Raw genomic sequence first — 16,965 nt, 5'->3', positions numbered from 1 at the left:
CAGTAGGCCTATTTAATTAGCGATAATGTTCGGTTGAATGTATTTCCTTTTCTCAGACAAATGGACTTCATATGTAACTTTGGCTCTCTGGCGGTTAAAAAATGAAATTGCATTCGTCTTGTGGAAGAATTCCTTGTTTGGTTGTGCTTTCCTTTTGATATTTATTTATATTGCCAAAAAAATAAAGAAAAGTCACACTAATCTTGGTTTTAAACTGTATTTTGATATGTTTGTGAAAATTGCAAATCTTATAATTATATAGAAAATAATATAAAAAAAAATTGTGAAGAGTTTTTAAGTATTTTTTGTACTCTGCCATATCCAGTGGCATTGTTAACAATTTTTGTGTGTATATTTGTGTCCCTTACCGCACTTTTGCGTAACGTCTTGTATAGGCTTACAGTCCGGGGCTTTGTTCCAGATTCGTTCCTCCCAGTGCAGAATATCCCCATCAGTGCAGGCCATCTCAGATATGTCTTGAGCGCTGCGTACTCGTCCCCACACCCTGAACAAACTTAAGCTGCCCTTCAGTTCAGTGCCCGTCTCTATGCTTATCTTGCTCTTCACTAAATCGTGGGCCACAGCTAAAGTCAGAGTACCACCGGCAGCCACGCTACAGCAGTGAGGGTGCAGAACTGTTCCTTTAGGCTGTGGTTTTAGTTCTATTTTGCTTCCATTGACATAGACTTTTGGCTCAGTCATGGAGCTGGACCAGGTCATGCAAACTGAATGCCAGTTGTTCAAGGACACCACTGAAGATTTGCTCCAGACCCTTCCAAACATTATGATTTGGAGGTCTGATCCCTTTCCCCTCAGCCCAAGCTCTATGAGTGTCTTATTAGGGTGCCGGTACGTGAATGCAGTCCAGTGTGAATTGCTGAGATTCCTTTTTATGTTCACACACACACTGAGCTCATTCAGGGCAGGGATTTTGTGTTCATTTTTCAGCATCCAGTAACTACAGTCCTTCTTCATGAAATCCACCTCCTTCCCCCACAAACTGGCAGCATTTACTGATCCTCAGGTGTAGAAAAAAGAAATTTGCAAAACATATTTTAGCACATAAACACTTCAATCAAATTTTTATATACCAAACAAACAAAGCTCAAATATGTATGGAGTAACTAAGATTCCCAATTTTGAAACGTATGTTATAATTTGTGAATGTTAAAATATTTTGCACAACAATAATACCTCCATCCTTCAATGCTATTATACATAGAATGAGGAAGATGAATAAGGCCTGAACCAGTTTATTGCGTTTTTCCATTCTCCACCTGCAAGAAATAGTAATAATAATAAGTAAACATTAATTAAAAGTTGTGTTCTGCATATAACACATATCACACATTACAAAAATATTAAAAAACGAAGCAGAAAATTGGTTTTGCTTTTATATTATATAGTTTAAAACAGTATCAAGCTCCAGTGCAAACATAGGGTTAAAATAATTTCCCACTTTACTGCTGATTGTACTTCTCTCAGAAAAAAGGAACAAAACTGTCACCCTTCAAAAAGGTATAAAGATGTTAACTTTTGGTGTTAATATGTAGTTTTAAAGTACTAATATTTGCCATTATGTTACTAATGCGTAGCATTTAGGTAAATGAGGTACAAAGATGTACCCTTTAGCTTTTGTATCCCAGTGCTTTCTATTTTTTTCTGAGTGTTGAATAATATTCTGATTTGTAGATAAATTTAATAAATGTATCTATTAAAAATGAAAGTACTTGTAAATTATTCAATACTTTTTCACTATGAAGTCACAAAAAATATCAGATGTAGTAGAATCCAAATCCAAAATGAAATAATAGAATTACTCACTGCATTCAGCATCTGCTACTGTCAAATTTCCAAAATGGTAATTTCTTCATTCAAGAGAGTAACTGTTTTTGAACATGTATGTTGATGTGAAAGGAATTACTATGAGAGAGATCTTGTGTTCATGTTAAAAAGGTCCCCTTGTCATCCTTTTGGGTTATTCATTAAGCTCATCAATCATTCACTTATTCAGATTAGCCATGACATATACTGTGTCAACCAATGACTGTGTACATATGCACACCATCTTCATAAAGCAGCTATATGATCAGTCAGTATAGCTGTTATATGATTAGCAAACAACAGGTGCAACTTTAAGTATTTTTACAGTTTCTGGACAGTTTACTCTGAAATCACCAACTTCATAAAGTGAAACAGGCCTACAATAAAGTAGGCTAAAAACCTTATCTGGTGCTGAAATGCCTACTTTGATCACCTTTCATACTGATTAAGGCAATAGGCTCTTGAACTCGTCAATGCATGAGTACATTGGTAAGTTCTGACATTTAAAACACAACAAAAATAAAAAACTATACTTTAAAATATACCTTTAAAGCATTATGGATTCTGATTGGCTGTCATTGTTTTTATCATTCATAAGCTGGGAAAACGATGTCGTTTCCCTGTGTTGTTATCGTTATAGTTGAATGGGGACACCTCTATTCTCATAAATGATTATTAAAACGTTTTAGTTATTGTTGTCATTATTGTATGTTTTGTTGAAAATGTATACTTTTTATTGATTTATTTATACAAAACTGGCAACATTGTAATACAAAAGAATATTCAATACAATAACCATTTTTTCTACAGTATGTGTTCAAAAAATGATCAAAACATCTTTTGGAGGACTTTAAATTTGGGGTAATTTACTGGTTCTGTGAAATATTGTGCCACTAGATGTCGCAGCTGTATGTAAAAACACGGCATTTAACGAATGCAAATGACAGAATCCTAACTTCATTTTTTCTAGATGTCGCTGTTTTCTGAAATAACACACAACATTTAAAGAGCACAAAGGACAGACTCCCAACTTTATTTTTTTCAGATCATACAAAGGCAAATAAAATAACATAATTGTCATGTTAATTACAGTAAGGAGAATTTGTTAGTAAGGAAACAAAAGCTACACATTTTCATTTTTGTATGGGTTTTTTTTATATGATAATGACAAAATGTACAATTAGTATTTCAAATCCCAAGAAAGCAGACTAAAAGATACAGAAACACATAGTACTAAAAAGTTCAGTGTCCATGATTACAAGCTGTTAAATATTTAAAAATGATCAAACCAAAGCTTCACTTTGAAACATTATTTGAAACACAGATGTACCAGTAATACGTCTCAAACGGCAGACTTCACCTTCTTAATACACACTTCTTTTCATTATCCATCTTTCATCCTGTCTTACTATCTTTCCTGAGACAAATGCGCCTTTGGAAACAGAGAGGATACGCTTTCCCATCAAAGCCTCTAGGTAAACGTAACGTTCCTCACAGGAAATATCAAACTCCCTTCACAAAGAAGCCAGAACCAACATAACAGAAGCCTTTGTCAATACTTCAGCATATTTATGTGGGACTTTTGTATAAATTCAAATTAATGCTGATATTTTTCTAAAGTAATCTCACTCTTCTGCGTCTCCACGGTCATCAGGAGCTTACAGTTTCTTGGAGCAGTCAGAGCAGTATATGTCTCCATTGTGAGCTACAAAGCGCTTTTCTGCCAGGTTGAGGGAGCACTTCTTACAGTTAAAGCAGTAATCGTGCCAAGAGCCACCCTCATAGTTCACAACATTTGTAGCCTTGCCAAATCCTGAGGGATGAGAAAAGGTAGATTTATTTGTCACTTGAGTTAAAGTCAAATACAGAACTTTTAACAAGAATAATGAACGTCAGTGTATATGTGTGTGTGTATTCAAACCTGTAATGGGATTCTGGCAGCCACTGCATTTCTTGGCCACAGTGCTTTTGTAGCAGTCCACACAGTAGACCTTTTCCTCATGGGAGGTGAAGCGGGTGCCAGCCAGGGGCTTTCGGCAGGAGGAGCACACAAAGCACTCAGAATGCCACGGCTGGTCCTGGTAATTCACACCTCCTGTGGTAATGGGCTGGAGGAAGAGAGCCAAAACATGTGGAAACAATAGACTGAAGCAATGTGTAATGGTCTTTTTTTTTTAATCAAAAAAAACTTCTCTATTTTATAAAAAAACTTGTTTTGTATTCACAAAATATATAGTAACCTACAACTTTAAAAGTAATAATTAACAAAAATCCATTTATTTGTACTATATCGCTCACCTTCTTACAGCAAGCGCATTGTTTGGCAAATTTCTTCTCGTGGCAAGGGCCGCAGTAGATGTTGTTGTTCTTTGTTATGAAGCTTTTGGAGCCGATTGGCTTTTGACACTGATAGCAGATGAAACACTCATCATGCCATGAGTTGCCTTTGTATTCCACATTCTCAGTGCCTGGAAAGAAACACAGGAAAGGAAAATGGAAAACAGTCTGTGACACAGACTCCAAGGCCCTCTATTGTCAAAAAGGCCCCTCAAGATATTTCTGGAACTTCTGCTGTAATGTTTGTTTACAGAAACCAGGAGTGGCAATAGCCTATATTAAATAAAATAAAATAATTATAAATAACTCATATTAATTATATTTTTTACATTTATTTTTATTATTAATTAATTAATTTAGTTGATTCTCCTATATTTTGAGTGTAGAAATCCTTGCTCTTGTTGAGCAAATGAATTAGATAAGTATAATATCAGTTTATAATATAATATAATAAAATTATGTATTAACATGTACTATATATATATATATATATATATATATAAAACATATTTTATCTTTTTAAGATATATAAATCTATTTTATATCTATATATACATTTATACATATACAGCACAAGATGTAGAGACTATCTGTCCTCTACCTGCCAGTATGGGCTTGTAGCAGCCATGGCAGCGAGGGGCATCCTCACGTGAGCTACATGTCCCACACAGGATCCTGTCATCCTTGGAGGTGAAAGACTCCTTGGCCAGATTCTTATAGCACTTCGCACATCGGAAACAGTCCGAGTGCCAGTACCGGCCCTTATGGTGAAGCTCCTACACAGACAGCAACCAAAAATGAGAGATGTACACACTTGATATAATACAATTTAACTTCAACAATATTTGTGAAAGTATTTCAATATAAATATAAACCACCGTTCAAAAAAAGTTTACATAAAAGTTACATAATATGTCTTTCAAATAAATGCACAAGAATTAGATATTTTAAAATATATTTAAATAGAAAACTTAAATAGTAAACATATTAATAATATTTACAATATTACTGTCTTCCTATATTTTAATGGTATTTTAAGGGGTAGTGTGTATATTTATTTTTAATTGATTAATTAAAAAAATATTATGGAAAGCTTGGAGAACTACAACTAATTTATATTTCTATTGTCATTTTGACTTCAAAGCCTAATGTTTAGATAGAAAGCCTAGAAGCCTAATGACTAGATGACTAATAGTGAAAAGATTACTGTAATAGATGTGAAACTTTCTCTAAACTATCATTAAACTAGCATTATCACTGAACTATTATTATTATGACATGGGCCAGAGCGCAAAGTCGGCGACACAAAAGCAGAGAGATATTTCAGCGTTGGTTTTATGGCATTTTAACTGTTAAACCACCCATGGAAAAAACGTCTCGGGTTACGAGTGTAACCATGGTTCCCCGAGAGGGAATGAGACACTGCGTCCCTTAGGGGACACTTTAGGGAATGCCATCAGCATGTGTCTAAAAAGTGTTTAAAACACTCCAATCCATTGGACCGCAATCCGCATTAGCAGAGCACCCGGAAGTATAAGAAATGCTTGTAATGCACGTCAACAACTTCTTTGTCTGAAGGAGACGTGACACAGGCAGGCCCTAGGCATGGCAAGGGGACGCAGTGTCTCGTTCCCTCTCGGGGAACCATGGTTACATGTGGAACCCGAGATGTTCCCCTTCAAGGGAACTCACACTGCATCCCCTAGTGGACACTATGAGGAACAAAATACCCACTATGCCATGCCCCAGTGCATTGCCTGTCCACCTGGTGAGAGAGCACCAAAAATAGTGGCAAACATACACCAATTTAAAAAGGGGGCACTTTTGTCTTCAAGCTGATGGCATTCCCTAAAGTGTCCCTGAGGGGACGCAGTGTTGAAGTCCCTTGAAGGGGAACAAACATACAGCTCCTGATATGACATGTTACCTTGGAGTCGGTGCTGATTGGGCGTCGACATTCCGTGCAGGTGTTGGTGCAGAACTTGTCAAAGCATCGCACGCAAACTTGTTTCTCGTCTTTCCTCACAAACTTCTTTCCACTGAGGTCTTCGCGACAGTAAAAACAGTTGGAACGGCCTGCCATAGTCACCCAATAGACCCTGTGAAAAGTTGTGAGAAATAATAACAGCGATTACCTCTTTGTGCTCATAAAATTTGGTCATAAAAATAGGCCTACATCATGATGTATAAATGCAGAAAAAGAAATATATCTTGTTTTAACACGTCTCACACCCCTCACTGTTCAGAGTTTCCTCAGAAAACCGTGAGTGAGGACATTTATTGATAAGAGAGTGTTTGTTCCGTTTTCCCTTAGGCGGAGGTACCAAATTGCTTTAAGTTACGTAACCATAGGCAACAGCAAACAGCACATGTTTTTTATTGTCCTCCGGTCTTATCTTCATCTGATAGCGGTTCAGTTCAGCTGTAAAGCGGGTTAGCAGACTGCCAGACGGGATGAAAGATAAATCTAATTGGTAATAATAAAACTGCACATTCATTACACACATTCATACCTAAATCTAATGATGTCATGAACAAACATAGGAAGTATAATAAAAATTGAATTTGTTATAAGATATTCGATTATAAACATACCGGATCACATTGCAACGAGTGCCTGGTTTGAATTACTTATTGTTTCATTCGCCAAACCAAATCGTCATTGGGAACTTTCCCATGTAGTCATTAAAAATGAAAGCTGGTTACCAAACATGTATTGGGAATGAAATATTAACTTTTGTGCAAATGCTTCAAGCAAATATGTGCGTGTTTTCTAGCATGCGAGCACACATTTGATCGTGCTTATTTTTTTTTCTATATAAGTGCAGAAGTATGTCTGGTATGCATGTGGTGAAATGAGGAATGTTAACAGTTCTTTGATAATGTTTGAATAGGGAACCTCTCATCCACTTCTTGAAACATTTTGCATTGAGCTTACATACTGTATCTGGTTAATTATTTAGCAATAGCATGCATCAGATTTGAACACTTTCCAGGTGGGTTGTCTGTCAACTAGCCTAACTAATGGCTGTGGTATGACATATTTTACTGGTCTTCACAAAGTCCCAAAGGTTAAGGAAAAATAATGTGTCTACTTTCCTGTCTCCTTTGCAAACGTGAACTCTAAACTAATCCTTTATTGGAAGGAAGCCGGTAGATCCCAAAGTTTCAAATGAAACTGAGCAAGTTGGCCTGTATAGTCCATAAATAAGTTTGGCTCAAGTTGTCAAACATCACTGCCAAAACCAGAATCACAAACCTGTTTTTCTGTGTCGTGTATAGTTTGAGTCCGCTGTACCGACCCAATGGTCCTATTAACACGTCTAAAACCAAACCTCCCATCCATGCTTGTTTTAGACAAGCAGAAGTATTGTTTTATGGACACAAGAGAAGTATTTGAACAGTAATGAGGTTTAAATATGCTAGATACTGTTACAGGACTTGACATAAGCGCTCTTGTTTTCCCGAAAGTTTGAAGACTTCTGAAATGTGCTGTTCATGATAGTTTTTTTTCAGTTCTGTGTTTCCTGGTCAGTTAACTTTAATAACAGACCCGATAGACAATAAGGGATCAAATTTTAGCTAAGTTCTAACAGTCATGCTCACCAAAGCTCAAAGATCACCGGCTCATACTTTTTCAAATGAGATTTATGGTGTTTTTATGGGACAGTCAACAGAGGACAGGGCCTGGATTCAAAAAACATTTTTAAGGATAACATTTTTCTTAACTACTATTTTCTAGATGGGGAAAAGTTAAGTATTTTGTTTTTCTGAAAACACTTATAAGAGAAAAGAGAATATTCATATCTTTATCTTTCTTTCAGATTTCTCTTCTTGAAAATAATGAAAGGGAGACATTCATTCTTGTTATTTTTAATATTTTACTATTATTTTTTACTACTTTTACTTTTTATTATTATTTATTGGTATTAAGAATTTTTCTTATTTTTATTAATTAATAATAATTTTTTAAAGATTGTTCATTATATAGAATAAAAGTGGGGCGTTTACATTATTATTATACATTTTTTCATCATTATTATTTTTCCGTAACTATAATACTTTATTTCTTTAGAAGATTTTCATAAATCGTCCCAAAAATCGATCTCATGTCACCCACATATGCACATGTGCTAACCACTAGAATACAGCTCCATTCATATGGTTATAATTAACAGCAAACAGTTTCATTAAAACAAATAAAGAGCAAATAAGGGAACCTGCTAAATGGGTCACAGATAAGCGTGAATGGGGGCATTTTTATAGACGCTGATGTAATGGCGAACTGACAGACCCGTTTTAGTCAAATATTTCATGTGATCTCCAGGGAGATGGCAGACTGTTGAGACTGGAATCTGGTTTCAGGATGACCTCATGCACCAGCATCTGGAACACAGTCGGGCGAGCGTAGCAGCCAAAGCAAACGAGGGGAAGAATCGGAACAGTCACGCTGCTTGCGACCTATTTGTTGATGCGATATGAGGCAACTGGAGAGCCTGTGAGACTTCAGCTGAAGAGAAAAATAATATGGTGATACTGATCATGTTTTTTTCCTCCTTTATGCTGCTTTTGCGTGCATTTAGCAAGTTATTTTTCTTCGCAGACTCATAAAAGGGTGTGGTGCATATGATGAAGGCGACCAAATTAGAAGCTGGGCTATGACATCACTTGCTGGTTTAGTTCAAAACATCCCTTTTACAGTAATTATTGCATTTGAAAACCACACACGAACGCACTTGTGCATATGCTCTAACCCAAACAGGGAAACATATGTTGGAAGTACTGTTTTTTTTTCATGCATTTTATGGCACAATTGGTCCTGTTTAGCCAACGTGGGTCATCTGAATTGGGTGTGGTAATGGAATCAACCCTGTTATACAGCGGGGAAAATTGAGGGGGTCTTGGCAGAGTGTTGTGTTGGCATGATCTATATGCTGAAGAATGTGGTGAAAGCTTGGAAACAGGAAGCCTGTGAAACAGCGGTAAGAAGAACAGGCGAGACGGCTGGCCAGCGGCGTAACCCTAGTACTCTTGATCTGCACTCCTAAATACACTTTCACAAAGAGGGAACTCAAACAAGACTACCGTCCCTTTATAATGTTTATAATGTAACCTATTGTTAGTGACAGGTCAGGTTACTTATTACATGGCGTTCTGGAATATTTCATTTGGTCACAGCATTCATTTGGTCTGCGGTCAAATATTTTTTGTGCAGCAGTCGGATTCCGGAATCTTCTCCATAGGGGAATTGATTTTTGACCAACGGGGCTGTTAATTGATGGTATATGCTTTTGTTGAAGCCACCAGTGTGCATTATTTCAACATATTTTTTAAATATTATTATTGAAATGCAGAATTCATGACTCTAAAAAAATCTCCACCAATCAGAAAATCGAAACAAATGAATCACACAAAAAGAGCTCTTTAGCGTCAACCCACTCCCATGAACCTGCCCTATCAAACTACTTAAATATTTGTATAGTTATGCCTATTATGCAATAAACATATAATTTATTTTTCTATATACATAATCAACATATCAGTATTTCTATATTTTCTCCATTTGATTATGTCATTTGCAATGCTTCATGGGATTGTAGTTCTTTCCCTCAATAAAGCTGTTGAGTACACGGCCTTGTGTGGTACCTTTGTTTTTTTTGTCTGACTTTCAAATACTTTTTTGTTTTAAATTCAATTTTGTAATGTTGTGATTGTGATTCATAGCTGGTTGGTTTGGTTCTTGGCTTGTAACTCTTTAATGAAGGCTTTTTAAAATCCCAAATGGGAAAAATACTAGTGAAAGCAAGGCTGCTGAAAAAAATGGATGGGCATTTAGAAAATATCTGAATTCAAAAGACTGACCGATCAGAAAATTCCAGAGTTATTTAAAGTTATTTAATGTCAACTTAAAAAAAAATCAGTCCTATGATGTAAATATCAAGTTTAAAACCCAAAGCAAACAATTTGCCAGTAATATTTGTTGTAGCACTCATTGATATCCATCTGCTGTTGTATGTTTATTCAACATATGTTATATAAAAAACAGAATCCCCGAGTTCTTAAATGTTTCAACATATGCATTTAAAAAGGCCCCAACAAGCAAAAATGGTGAGGAAATTAATCACTTTTCATCTGACATGAAAGGAACGGCAAATGCTTTACAGGTCTCCACTGTGCTCTTTGTACCAGGAGAGCAACATCATTTCATGAATGCAAAACTGGATCTGTATGGTTCAGTTTTGAGATATTGATGGTCCATGTCAAATGTTTTTAAGAATAGTTTTGTACTTCCTAAGAAGACCCTTTGTTACAATTGCAAAGGTATTATTAAATAAGTAGTTCACCCAAAAATGAAAATGACCCTCAGGTCATACATGAGTTTGTTTCTTCATTAGAACAGATTTAAATAAATAGACTCCAATCTATTAATTAAACATCTTGTAAAAAGAAAAGCTTCCATAATTAAGTTGTTTTAACTTTAAACTGTCACTTATGGACCAAATATGAGTCCATAATCCATGTTGTAATAAAAAAGTCCATCCCCTGTTGTCCCCTCACATCAAAATCCACAGACATATTTCTTTAGAAATGTTTTGGACTGTTTTTGCTTTTAAATGGTGATTGATCTGTGCATATTTCTCTCCTGATTCAGACGAGACAACATTTCACTGAAGAAAGCAATTTTATACATAAAGGATTTATATTTTATCTGGAAGCAATGGTTTGAAGTGAAAAAGTCTTAATGATGGATTTGTTTCTTACAAACATGCACCTCTTCACTTCACAAGACATTAATTGAAGGACTTGTGTGGATTAGTTGTGGATTATTGTGATGTTTTCATCAGCTGTTTGGACTCTCATTCTAGCGGCACCCATTCACTGCAGAGGATCCATTGGTGAGCAAGTGATGTAAAGCTACATTTCTCCAAATCTGTTCCGAGGACGAAACAAACTCATCTACACGTTGGATAGCCTGAAGGTGACTACATTTTAAGCAAATTTTCATTTTTGGGTAAACTAACCTTTAACCTTTTAAGGAGGTTTCATGCAACTGGCTCCTGATTTGTCAGTGCTGAGTGACTCAAACACATGAGACCGTCCATGTGCCCTTGACACAATACAATACTTGTCTTGCGGTATGTACAGGGAGTTTGGTTCCTTTGTTTAAATGTGCATTAAATCAACACCATATATTCCATTGTTATTCATTTATGAACTGTGTGCAAAAACACATTTGTATATTAATCACCTTAGAAATAATCACACTGAATTCACTGAATCTGTTACCTTCAGCCAGCAAGAAGTGTCCAAATGAGAAAAGGCATAGAAACTAAAAAACGTATGCCAGACATGATATGATAGCCTATAATTTTTCTGTGTATTTTACTAACTCGGAATGTGCACCGGATAATGACAGGGAATTATGGACATCAAAGACAGATATCAGATATTTTATATCACTCTCATGGGGTGAATTCCTTCCTGTACATAATTTAGACACAAACTGTCCAGCAGAGTCTCTCACCCCATCAGTCCTTAGACATGTGGCTAGATCTTTGGAGTGAAAATCTTTCATAAGAAACAGATTTCAGAGGCTGAAAGAACATGCAGAAAATCCCTGCAGCCAACGCCCCATCTTAAACTTACTGTACTTACATCAATGTACTTCATATTCAGACTCCCACACTGCTACAATATCAATGAGGTTAATCAAAATAGCATACTGCACATGTAGAAGGTAGAAAGGTAGACATTTGATTGGCCAGATTAAATATTAAACAGCTAAAGCCAGTTAAAAAAAAAAAAGTTTAAAAACCTAAAAAAGACCGTTTTTTCAGCAGTAATGAGAGATGTTTGTTATAAGTCTTAATGGCAGGTGAAATAAATTCCTGTTGATCATACACCAAACTTATTAGAATTTTCTAAAATCTAAAAATATTTTTAATATGATTATTATTATTTACTTTAATATAAAACATTATTTTGCCTCTTTTTATGTCTCTGTTTTCTGATGTTTCCTAGGCACAGGTCTTTGCATGTCAGCAGAGAACCAAGTCCCTGTGATTCTGGATGTTGCGCAATTTTGATTACCGTATCCTGTTAAGAAAACGTACATTTCGCTGACTTGTGTGAGCTTTTTACCGTTGAGAAAGTTTAACTTACCTTTTCTGGGGTACGCAGTGTTCTAAGTGTCCTGTCCACTGCCGCCACAGCAAAGTATAAAATGTTTCGCACTTGGTCCGGTTTTGCGTTGGTTGGTTGTAGAGAAGTCTTAGCTCATAAATATTAATTAGGTCATGCTAATGTTCTTCGGTGGACTTCCAATGGCTAAGGCTTTCTTATAAATATTAAATATGCATTTGTGACGCTATACAGTTGCCATCCAATTACGAAGGTTTTGAATATTGGCTCATGCATATTAAGAAGCTTTACATAGTATCATTCATAAATCTACGAGATGTGACGACGGGAAGGACGCGCAACGTTTCATTATTCCTTGCAAAGCAATCAAATTAAGATCCGGTAGTTTCACTCTGTGAAACAGGAGCACTTTCCTTTATGACAAAGGGATTTAAAGTCAATTTAGTAAGATTTTAAATCTCCTTTTGGAGATGGAATGCATTAGTTTGAGTCACAATCTTCAAGTATGTTCAAGCAAAATTGCGACTAGCAATATTTACCGGATGTCAGAATATATTTGAAATAAATGAATCAATGAAGAAAATTACTGCACTCAAATAATTTTCAACACTGGCTTAAAAAGTACATCAAATCTCATTTATTAGAGGATCAGTGGGTGTGGAACAGTAACAAAACTCTTTCAAATAAGTCACTTTTCCTATGTATTATTAAATCTCTTTGTCATAAGTAAATGTTAATGAGGTAATGATGAGTCAGACAGCACAGTACAAACACCAGATTACCGGACATAGGCACTTATTAATAAAAAATGTATCCACACTGAGCTACAAGTTATGTATGACGTTGAAATGATCAATGTGGACACATCAATGCATTCACAATAGATGCAGACATTCAGTCTGATCTAAACACAACTCAAACAGAAAATGTATTTAGAATCTTTTATGACACATTTGACCAACAAGGATTTTTTTTTTGGGAGAAATTAGGAACAGAAGGATTAGCAACCACAACCACTGTACACCAGTGTCTTGACAAATAAATCAATATATATGGCACAATATAATAAAACAGTAAAAGCATAATCATTTAACTTAATATCTGTAAAAGAAAGCGTCATATAGAGGGCAAGAGGTCAGCAGCTGTCTGGCAGGCTCAGACTCGGTGGCGCAGAGGGTCCGACAGGGGCGGGGATGGCGGAGGAGGAGGGAATGACGTCAGGGGGTCTGGAGGCTCATCTGTGGGGAGAACCAGACGGGTGCCTCCGAACACAATCTCCCTGTCGAGAGGATCGTCTGAGGTTCCTGCTAGTGAGTAAAGCCCAGCCTGGCTGGTGGGCATGCCATGGGCATCCGTGCTGACCGTCATGTCACTGTACATCAAACTGCTGCCATCATTCAGAATCAGCTCTGTGTCCTCATCATGCAACTGACCGGCATTCTAGCAGAAGGGGACAGAAAACCCATGATTTGCACTCCTGTATTCTGATTACACTCCTGTGCTCATATGATTTTACACATTTCTACACTGTAGTATGAGCCAACAGCTGAATGTGTTCATAGGTTTACCTCATAGGCTTGCGAGCTGGTGAGACAGCGTGCTATTGGACCACAGCAGGCCGGCAGAGTGGAAGTGAGAGGAGGCCCACTGTGAGTGAGGAAGGGTTTTAAATAACTGGAACACTTCGTTAAGGATTAAAAGATTAAAAGTATACTACTCCTATTTATTATTAATTACACTAAAAGAAGTCTCTTGTGCTTGCCAAGGCTACATTTAAAAAAATACAGATAAAAATAAAAATACAGTAAACAGCAATATTGTAAAATATTATGACAATTTAAAATAATTGTTTTCTAATTGAATATTTTATAAAATGTAATTCACTCCTGTGATGGCAAAGCTGAATTTTCAGCATCATTACTCCAGTCTTCAGTGTCACATGATTCTTCAGAAATAATTCTATTATGCTGATTTGCTGCTCAAGTAATTTATTATCAATGTTGAAAACAGCTGCTTAATATTTTTGTGGAAACCATGATACATTTTTCTCAGGATCTCAGAAATAATGTTTTGTAACAAATGATTTAACTGTCACTTTTGATCAATTTAATGCATCCATTTTTTATGAATATAAAGTAAAAAAAACGGTCACTGTCACATTCAATGAATACATATAATTACATAATCTGCACATTTATTATATTTTGCACGTTTACCATTTTGACCATGTCATGCAGTGACATTTATTTCTCACTTTTTCATAATTTATTTATATATTGTATGCCTATTTATAGTTCTGTTTTGGACGCTCACTGTATTTCATCAGCGTTGTACCTGCACTTTGCACGATGACAATAAAGCTGAAATTGAATAGAATTATAATCAATTATGAGAATCATCATAATCATTTCATTTGCAAGTTTTGTCATAATATTTAGTTTAAGGTTTCCCCCTGGGGGTTTATGCAGGAATTGCAGGGTTCATGAGTTTATGAAAAGCTAGCGATTAAAACAAAAATGTAAAATAAAAAAATTAAGAACATTTCACAAATAAAACAATAAATAAAAAAAAAACTGACAAAAAAATAAAATATATTTGTTTACCTGCATGTCGTGTGACCATTAACTGACATGTGGTGTTAAATTATTTAAACATTTACTTAAAAACTCATACTCAGGCTGACAAAACATTGAGTATTCCTGTACTAGTGAAACCCAGATGGAAAAGGGGGCTTAAGGGGGAAGTCATGGCCTAATGGTTAGAGAGTCAGACTCGTAACCCAAAGGTTGCGGGTTCGAGTCTCGTACCGGCAGGGGTTGTAGGTGGGGGGAGTGAATGTACAGCGCTCTCTCCCACCTTCAATACCACGACTGAGGTGCCCTTGAGCAAGGCACCGAACCCAACTGCTCCCCGGGCGCCGCAGCATAAATGGCTGCCCACTGCTCCGGGTGTGTGTGTGTTCACTGCTGTGTGTGTGTGCACTTTGGATGGGTTAAATGCAGAGCACTAATTCCAAGTATGGGTCACCATACTTGGCCACATGTCACGTCACTTTAAAAAATCAAAGTCTGATGTAAATTTTACTGCTGATCATGAGCGCCACTGTTTAAAATGTACTGCGCTGATGTCTGCACTGAAGAATGTCTGCACTGAAGACATACTGCTGGAGATGTAAAATATATTACGGTTGCCTAAGATTTTCTAATCTAATATGTAGGGTGTATGGTCAAAAACATTCTGATTTATAAATAAATCATGTATAATGGACAATTTAAATGTTGATACAGCTAGGCAGAACTACTGAAGGATACTTGTGGTCAAAAGTGTACCACAGTCTGAACGGCCAGGCGCTCTCATGCTTGGTATTTCTTTGTGTCATCCCATCCGGTGCTGTGACCTATATGAGCAGAGAGAAAAACACAAGACAAGAGAGGTAATGTAGTCTGTTATACTACCCTTATGATTCAGATTTGTACAGTAAATATTTGAACGTGAAACAGTGTTTTTCTGATATCAACTGTTGCATATTGAGCAGACATGAGTAGAACTTACCGAATTATCTTGATCTGTGTCCACTCCCACTCTGTGGAAAGATAATGTGATTTAAGCAAAAGACAATGAAAGAAAGACATCATTTGCTTTCAGAATGTAACCGAGACTCACCTAATCTGCATGAGTGACAGCATGGGGGTCGTCCCACCACCACAGACCCACACAGTGAAGAAAACGATCAGCAGGGTGGTGGAAAACATCAGCTGCCTGGCGTAAGTTGCAGTGTCCCTAATTGAGAGGGCAAAGGTCATTGCCCCTCGAAGCCCTGTGAGGTCAGCAAGACATCATCACCAACAGAAAAAAGGACATTACGCACTTCAAATGTCTCTGATTGCTGCAGGTATTACCTGAAAACATCATGACATGCTGGAAATTGGAGGCGATTTTATTCTTGCGGCCCAAGTTTAACAGGAAAGACAAGGGGTAGATGTTAGCCGCCCTGCCAAGAAATATGGCCAGCTAAAACGAAAGCCACAGTCAAGGATAATGTGTGAATGTTTATCTGTACACAATTCGTGAGTACAGCACAAACACACTGCTACAAAAGGATACAAATGCACCTATGATGAAGAAGGGATTGAACACATGGTGCTGGAAGGAGAAAAGTGTCAAGCCCATATAAGAGAAGATGAAGTTTTCAGCCAGGAAATCAAGAAGCTCAAACAACTGTTGGGGAAACGGAGGAAAATACTATCATTATACAAATCTTCAAAGGTGGGGTAAGTGATTTTTCAAAAACGCTTTAGAAAACTGATTCGGGCCGACTAGCAAAACAAACTTGTAGCCAATCAGCAGTAAGGGGCGTGTCTACTCATGATGTGGAGGAGAGAGCGTTCAGTGCATAGGACGGACATTAGCCGAGCCGAGCGACGGAAAGATAGAGATGGCGGATAAAAAACAAAAGAGGAAAACGTCTGCGGAACAAAAGAAGGCTTAAGGCAATAAGGCAAGAAGTAGGACCCGTGTAAATATCGGATCAGCTTTCCAGCGCTGGAGAGAACTCAAGGAGCGGAAGGCCTGCGATCGGATGCCGAGTTTGCTTTGTTTCTTCTCGTGTTTGCGCTGCAACAGCTAAAGTCTGTCTAGTACACTGGACGCGACAAAGCGACC

General features: G+C 36.9%; 2 protein-coding genes across 2 annotated transcripts in view; both read right to left on the bottom strand.

The window, feature by feature from the left end:
* Positions 1 to 2,963: 2,963 nt before the first annotated feature.
* Positions 2,964 to 12,426, bottom strand: LOC107701105 (four and a half LIM domains protein 1-like). Its single transcript, XM_016503035.1, has 6 exons — positions 12,325 to 12,426; positions 6,089 to 6,260; positions 4,763 to 4,937; positions 4,123 to 4,292; positions 3,746 to 3,932; positions 2,964 to 3,637 (listed from the first exon to the last, which is right to left on the bottom strand). Exons 2-6 carry the CDS (start codon positions 6,242 to 6,244, stop codon positions 3,483 to 3,485), a joined length of 843 nt encoding a protein of 280 aa, XP_016358521.1. The 5' UTR covers positions 6,245 to 6,260; positions 12,325 to 12,426; the 3' UTR covers positions 2,964 to 3,482.
* A 505-nt stretch (positions 12,427 to 12,931) lies between these two features.
* The window catches only part of slc9a6b (solute carrier family 9 member 6b), an 11,805-nt gene continuing 7,771 nt past the window's right edge, over positions 12,932 to 16,965 (bottom strand). Inside the window, exons 10-16 of the mRNA XM_016503108.1 lie at positions 16,408 to 16,521; positions 16,203 to 16,314; positions 15,967 to 16,120; positions 15,856 to 15,886; positions 15,615 to 15,700; positions 13,872 to 13,977; positions 12,932 to 13,743 (exon numbers count right to left, since the gene is read on the bottom strand). Coding sequence (XP_016358594.1) covers positions 13,459 to 13,743; positions 13,872 to 13,977; positions 15,615 to 15,700; positions 15,856 to 15,886; positions 15,967 to 16,120; positions 16,203 to 16,314; positions 16,408 to 16,521 — 888 coding nt within the window. The 3' untranslated portion in view covers positions 12,932 to 13,458. The remainder of the gene's footprint in view (positions 13,744 to 13,871; positions 13,978 to 15,614; positions 15,701 to 15,855; positions 15,887 to 15,966; positions 16,121 to 16,202; positions 16,315 to 16,407; positions 16,522 to 16,965) is intronic.

Source organism: Sinocyclocheilus anshuiensis, unplaced genomic scaffold, assembly GCF_001515605.1.
Source record: "Sinocyclocheilus anshuiensis isolate Anshui unplaced genomic scaffold, SAMN03320099.WGS_v1.1 scaffold907, whole genome shotgun sequence".
NCBI classification, from domain to species: domain Eukaryota; kingdom Metazoa; phylum Chordata; class Actinopteri; order Cypriniformes; family Cyprinidae; genus Sinocyclocheilus; species Sinocyclocheilus anshuiensis.
This window is presented reverse-complemented; position numbering and strand designations above follow the sequence as displayed.